This window comes from Canis lupus, chromosome 1 (assembly GCF_048164855.1).
Source record: "Canis lupus baileyi chromosome 1, mCanLup2.hap1, whole genome shotgun sequence".
NCBI lineage: Eukaryota > Metazoa > Chordata > Mammalia > Carnivora > Canidae > Canis > Canis lupus.
The window spans coordinates 43,318,886-43,326,437 of NC_132838.1; the positions used below are offsets into that span (position 1 = coordinate 43,318,886).

General features: G+C 38.8%; 1 protein-coding gene across 21 annotated transcripts in view; it reads right to left on the bottom strand.

The window, feature by feature from the left end:
- Window positions 1–7,552, bottom strand: part of SYNE1 (spectrin repeat containing nuclear envelope protein 1) — a 449,600-nt gene that overhangs the window by 40,721 nt on the left and 401,327 nt on the right. For 20 of the 21 annotated variants that reach the window (XM_072828127.1, XM_072828137.1, XM_072828100.1 and 17 more), the window contains one exon: window positions 446–608. In XM_072828127.1, coding sequence (XP_072684228.1) covers window positions 446–608 — 163 coding nt within the window. Of the gene's footprint in view, window positions 1–445; window positions 609–7,371; window positions 7,479–7,552 lie in introns of those variants that run through there. The other variant, XM_072828218.1, reaches the window with a different exon arrangement.

Here is a 7,552-nt window from a genome sequence, read left to right on the forward strand (position 1 = left end):
TCTGCAGGTCATGAAACATTCCTTGCAAAACAAAATTGTTGTATACTCTAAAAACTCTAAGAATACCCTGTAATATTTCTTCAAACAGTATATGCAGGAAAAAAAGGCTCTTATCTATGTATATAGTAGTTGGTTCATGACCCAGAAAGAAATAAACAAAACGTCAGCACTGTTATGGATACATCATGGCAGCTCAAGCAGCTCCTGATGTCTTGTTGGTGGACTGATGGCATCAACCCTATGAGACCATATCTTCTAGACTCGACATGGGACCCATTTGTCCCAAACACCTGTCCTGCCCAAGCCTCTCCTTTCTCAGCAATCCTGTCTAGCTTCCTTCTGATTTTCCATCTCGATTAACCATCTCACATCTGCCTCTGTAGCCTCATCAGGAGTGCAGATGTTCAAGAGCCTACTTACTTCCTTTGGTTGTTTTAAGTTTTACCTGCTGCTCAGTAAGCTTTTTCTGTATTTCATCCGAGTCACAGGAATCATAGACTATGGGCTTGGCCAGCTCTGACTCGATGTGAGCCAGCCACGTCCTCAGGCTGCTCATGTTCTTATCCAGCTGCTGTACGGCAACCAGGGTCTCCTTCAGCTTCTTTACCCTGTGGGCAGAGGAGAGACTTTACCCTCAGTGAGAGGCTTCACTCAAGTGTTTCTTGTGGGCAAAAGTGAGCACTGGATTTAAAGCTAAGATGCCTAAAGCCAAAGTCCAGCCTAGCTCAGCCACTCAGTGTCTGGGGGACTTCCGGCAATTGCACACCCTTCCTGTGTCTCTGTTTCTTCATCTATAAAAATGAGAGTAAAGAAAAAATATCTGTGAGATTTTAATGAGTTGAATAATACATGGTCCATGGGAAACATTCAATAAATACCAGCTATGATGATGCTCTACATAGTATAATGATATAACAGTGACAGAAACCTCAGTGTCATAAAAATTGTTATTGACACACATTATATAATTTATACTCCTATGAAGAATACCTGGGAGGAAAAAATGAACATTTCCAATGGATTGTCACCAAACAAATCACAAATTCACAGTTCTGATTACTCCAGCCCTGGTGGGATGTATTTCAGCACCCTCGTGGCAGAAACTCAGTTAAAAGAAGAAAGCACACTTAAGATGAACCATCAGTGAGTGATCATACGTACTTAATGCCAGATCACATCAGAGGAGCATTTGGGCTGCAGGTGGTAGAGGGAAGATACAAGGCCAACCATCGTCCAGTCTTCACCCATGAAGCCTTGTTCAGTGCACTATTTGCTACACAGCAGGTTTTAAAAAAATTTTCCCCGTTCTTTCCAGGAAAGAGTAAAAGCCAATTTGCTTAAGACTGCTACTTAGATCTAACAATCATGTGTGGATATCCTATGTGTCAGATGCAGGGAAGACAGAATAAATAAGACTTGATTATTTTCCTAATGAAATGTACAATCTGACTCAGAATCTGGAGACAGAAACAATGGAATATAACAGTGTGGTAAGAACTAAACTAAAGAGATGAACCAAGTACCCTGGCTAATAAAAAAGGAGGGATTGATTCCATTTGGCTGCTTTCAGTAACCATTCACTCATCCATTCCCCATTTGCTCATGTCTGTATTCCTTCTACAAACATCTATGATGCTAGGTAGACAGGTGTTAAGGGACAGAAATACAGTGATGAAGTTTCATCCCTGCCACTGAGGAAATGAAGTAACATTAGAGCTGCATCTTGAAAGAGGTGGATATAAGCCAAGCTGAACATTTCTGGCCTAGGAAACATAGAGAAGAAGAGAAGAGATTCTGAAGGCACAGTGTTATAATGTCCAGGGGGCTGGGGAGGGTGGGAGGGTGGGGAAGAGAAGCAGAAGAGGGTTGCAGTTGCACTGGGGCAAGACAAATGGACAACCTGAAGTAACATTATACAGGTCTGTGGTAACATGACAAAGGCTTTGTGTGCAGTTGAAAGATAAATAGGAACTTTGCCAGGATGTGTTAGCCAAGGAATGATAGGATCTGTCCTGATTTTGAATGTGTAAGTTTGAAGTGAGGTTCATGTGGAAGTCCACTCAGGAAGTCAACAGAACAGCCCAAGCATCAAAAGCCTATAGCTTGGGGGTGTTACACGCAACTGATAAATTATTGAACACTACATCTGAAATGAATGATGTACTGAATTTAAATTAAAAAAAAAAAAGCCTATGCTTGGGAAGCCAGGGATAGAGGTGAGGCGGGATTGCTAACTTCATGAACTGACATGAGAGGAGGCAGAAGGAGTTAAAAATGATGTATTTTCCAGCTAGGTAACTAGATGGATGCTGCCATCTTAGAGAATACAAGATGAGGAGCCAGTTCATGAGATTAATGGTATAGGAAGTTTACAGTATGATGAGTCTGGGGGATAAGGTAGACATGTATGAAAGGTTCTTAGGTTCATAGGTCCAGAGGAGAGAACGGAGTTTATTCCATTGCTTTAGGGATTGTTGGCACAGAGTGAGGTCTATGAAAGGATGTGTTTCATCCTGAAAGGGAATGGATGAAAAGAATGGATTTTAAAAGGCTGGCTAAAGAAGGAGGAATCAGAGACAATGGGAGAATCAGAAAGGAAGAAGGTGAACCAGGAAAGTGTGGCATGTAACTAAAGACAGGAAAAGCTTCAAGAAGGAAGTGTGGGTAGGGGGATAAGATTGAGGTTGCTTAAGCGTACAAACTTACAACAAGTAGTAAGTAAACTAGTGAGATTTAATGCATGAGAAATGAATAAAAACAACAATCTTGTGCTGGAATTATGTAATGTGATAAATACTGATACAATGGTAACCATATTATAACCTATAAATGTATCAAAGCACCATATTATATACCTTAAATTTATACAATGTCATATGTCAAATATATTCAATAAATTTTTTTTAAAAAGTGTTGGTTTAACTAGAAAAAAACAAGTGTTGGTTTAGTGTTATCTGAATATCCCCTTGATTAGATTCATCTGGTTTGCCTCATATAAATGCAGACCACCAGCTTGATTCCAGGCCAGTTCTCTTGAATCAGAACCTTTGGGGATGTAATCAGGGAACCGGCACAAGAACTCCAGATAAGTCTTGTACATACTAAAGCTTGAGGACCACTGTTCTACTTTGTCAATGCACAGCAGGATAGTATAATGAGACCTAAAAACAGTGCACTTGGGTTAAGAAATACACTTATTGGTAAAGCAGTGTGTTAATTATTTTTAAAAATTAGGCAGTGAAGGTGAGTAAATATGGCATGAAATCTGTGGAATGATGTGGCTACAAGAAAAATTGATTTTTTTGTTTTGTTTAATGTAGTTTAGTATTTGGAATAACTTTAGAATTTTAAAAAAAGATTTATTTAGTTATTTTAGAGAGAGAGAGAGTGCATGTACACAAGTGCGGGAGGGGTAGAGGGAGAGGGAGAGAATCTCAAGCAGACTCCCTACTGAGTGCCTAGCTCAGTCTCATGACTCTGAGATCATGACCTTAGCCAAAATCACGAGTCAGAAGGTTAACCGACTAAGCCACCCAGGCACCCCAAATTTGGAATGTTTTTAAGAAGAAAAGAGAGGGAGACGGAAAGGAGGAGAGAAATGACAGCTGAATGCAGATGATGGAGCAAGGATGCAGAGGAGACAGGGTCAAGGGCATAAGGCAGGGGTAGTTTTGAAAGGTGCAGGGGGTAAGCAGGAGTTTGGGAGGGACACAGCTAGTATTTCTCAGCTCCATTATTATCAAGTAATAGCTAGCAGCAAAAAATCCATTACTGAGTTCCTGGTGCAGGTCTGACATGGCTGAGTATCCATAGATTGCTCTAAAGAGAAAGGTGATGGGGGGGTAATGAGCACATGACCAATGATTTCCTGGTACAGTCCTATTTAAAATTCACTTCTGCTTTTAGACCAGGAATCCTGCCTCAGGTTCAGGAAATGTGGTCACCTTAATGACGGTGCTTTATAATATAGATGAATGCAGATAAGCAAAAGACTTCAATGTCTGAGGTGTCAACTTGGCTCAATGGAAGAGGTATCTATCCCCCCCCCCCCAAAAAAAAAGGTCAAGAGCTACACGGCTTTTAGAACTCTAGGAATGTGATATATTTCAAGACAGGAATCTGAAATAGCAAGTTCTAAGACTAACAACTGACCCACAAAGTCATCAAGTATTTCTCAGCTCTGTTACTTTCAGGTAGTAGAGAGGTGATTCTCAAGCTGGGACTGTTACAGGATCACTTAAGGGTGCTTTCAAGACCCAGATACCAATGTCAACTCTCTTCCTGCCTCCCCTAAGGACTCCCTGGAGGACTCTGATAGGCTGCCTTGGTCAAGAGTCATGCTCTGAAGAAAATGTCTCATAACCGCTCTTTGAGCATTTTCCTTTCTTTTTAATGACTTAAAACTGATATCACCATTTCTATGTTTATAAACCAATGTTTCTCTCTCAAATGAAAATCTAAGCATGATACAATCTCTTCTTTTTGCAACACAGATGCTTTTAAAAGGATTTTCACTATGATTGGTTATTAGTAATAATACCTGTATTTCATTAATTATAATAGTGCCTATATCTGAAAAATGTTTTCTGTTTATAAAGGCACTCTTAGGCATTAGCTTATATTGTTTCTGAAAAAAATGTGTGTTTAAAAAATTACATTCATATGCCACAATATAGTCTACTGACAGGAAACCAAAATCATGTGTTGCTCTGTTTCATGACTCAGAATTCCATTCAAGGTAAGACTTCTCTAATTAGCTTTGTAAAGTACAAATTGTACCAGCCCCCAGGGAACTTCAAATATTGGCCTTGCATAAAAATCCCAAGAATATTTACCTACAACCTACTTACATGTTTTTCACATATAAGACAAAATTCACTTGCATGTCGGTCAGTGAATAACGGTTTTAGAATGTCTCCTAGGTGCGAAGCTCTGGGTACACATTTTGCAAATGATTCTGATAAGGGCTCACAACTTGACATGATCCTGGACATCCTGCATTAGTAGCCCAAACTAAAAGGACAATCTACAATTAATAAACACATGGGAACGGGACTACAGAAGGCTTGTTGCACTGAGATGCCTGTCCTGTTTTTACCTCTGTAAGAAAGTTCTTTTGGGAACCTCTGCCACTGGACCAGCTTCCTGTCTTCAGACTTGGTAGGATCTGCATGCTGACCATGCTTTTTGGGATAAGGTTTTATAGGAACCTCAAAATATTACCAGGATTTTGTGTGGAGCTAGAGAGCGGAAGAATACCTCATTCAGTGCTTGCTTCCTTCTTTCCCTTATTTTTAACTCCCTGGCATTGCTTATACACCAGTTCCTCTCCTCATGTTAAATTCCTTGGAAAACTGGAACTGTGAATTTCTACTTTTGGTTTTCCCTTCCCCTGCAATGCTACATTCAGTGCTTGGCCCAAAGTTGGGCATGACTTAAATGCCTGATAAACATTAATAATTAGTATACTTTTATTTGGTTAGCATATTTTATTTTTAATTTAGTTGATATTAAATATATACTTAAACTATTCCTCCAAGACCAACATTTGCAAAAGGACTGTCAAGTACTAAAATTTATTCATTTTCTTGGTTCAAAATTCACTTACAAAAATGATCAAAAGAGCTAAGGCACAAAAGAATGTAAGTAAACATTGTTCCACTGGATATTGTCTACACTAGTCAAATAATTTACAAGATTAGTAATCTTGTATAATATTGAATGAGTTCCAATAGTCAGAGCAGTTAGTGTGCAATATGTCAAGGGCATCGTGACATGGAAATGCTTATTCATATAGCCCATTAGGGACAAGTTCCTCCTTCAAATGAATGTGTAAATCTTAGTAAAGTCAATGGGAGTGAACATTTAAGTGGTTTTCCTTTCTCATTTTTTAAAAACATGTATTTGGGTACAAATAGCACAATGCATTGTGAGTGTGTTGGGGGGGTGCAGATGTGAGCTGAGGGGAAGTGGGTAGTTAAGCCCAAACATCTTCCTTGAACCAAGATTTGCAGGACATGGATCTTAGTTTCTTTCTTTCTTTCCTTTTTTCTTTCTTTCTTTCCTTTTTTCTTTCTTTCTTTCTTTCTTTCTTTCTTCCTTCCTTCCTTCCTTCCTTCCTTCCTTCCTTCCTTCCTTCCTTCCTTCCTTCCTTCCTTTCTTTCTTTCTTTCTTTCTTTCTTTCTTTCTTTCTTTCTTTCTTTCTTTCTTTCAAGAGAAATGTCCCATATTTTTTCCATTATTTCTTTAAAGAAAATCCTTGGGTAAAGTGTCACAATATTGTTATTTATCTATCACTGTAAGAAGTTTGAGCAACATTCTTTTTGGTAGCATCCAGGATTATAATTCAAAATGGATGTTTGCAGATGTTACAAGTCTGGGTAAGTTTAGCAAGTCTTGTACATCCATAAGTCCCTACAGCTGATGAGTCTCTTCACAGTCCATTGTGCCTCATGGGATTTTACCTTCCTGAGTAGGATTCTACTACTAAATCTAGTTGCATGAATATCTATATATACACATATACACAACATGTATATATTTATCGCTACTTTCCTTCAAGCTAATTTAGTAAATCCATTAACCAAAACAAAAAAATTCATATTCTGAATTTAACAGAACCAAAAGTACCATTAGTAAATCCTGTTCACCAGTAGGAATTTATTCGGGGGATGTTATGGTACAAGAATAATATTTTTTAAAATGGGTTAAATTTTGGGATATAATGTTAATATTCTAACTGAAAAAAAATAATGAAATAAGCATTTGCATAATGTACAAAATTACCATTTTAGATATAAATCTTTACATTTTGCACATTTTAAAACCTTTCTACAAGTCAGTGACCAAAACTTAGTGATAAACCTATTCAGAAACAACTTTTTCTCATACACAAAACCTCCAGGCCCCCATAGTATGAGCAGATTTTTATTTAGTAAAGGGAAAGCCTTCAGCTACAAAGCTGCAACTGTGCTAAGGTTGAATTTCAATTTTATCAGGAGCTTATCCTTTAAATAGCAGATGATGGACCAACTGGATCTTCTTACTGGGTCTCTTTTAAATCTCTTTCCTGTGTCTCAGGCTCTCTACTGTAGCATTCCCCTTGTATGACGCATACAGTCCAGAGACAACTGAAATACCAAACCATAACCAAGTCCGTTAACCTTTCCCTCCGCATGCTCAGTAGGGGGGACAAGAAAACAAACCGATAAATAACTCTTGGGAGTCCATGGCCAACGATCTACTAACACCAAATCATCTCCATTTAACATTGGCAAAAATGATTACGGATTAAAGATCCAGCATCTATCCTATGAACCCCACGTAACATGAAAGCTATGCACAATGGAAGAAACTCAAGGAGATGCCTGCCTTGTGACATCGCAGTTACATTCTGGGAGATCTGCATCCACACAGCCGTCCTCTGCCATCCTCAGGGCACACAGATCTTCTGCCACCACCATGAAGCTTCCAGCTTGCAAAAGTTAGGTCTGCAGAGTAAAAGGCTAAATCCTGTGTGGGGATGAAAGTTTCCCCTTGTCTGCGTATGGAA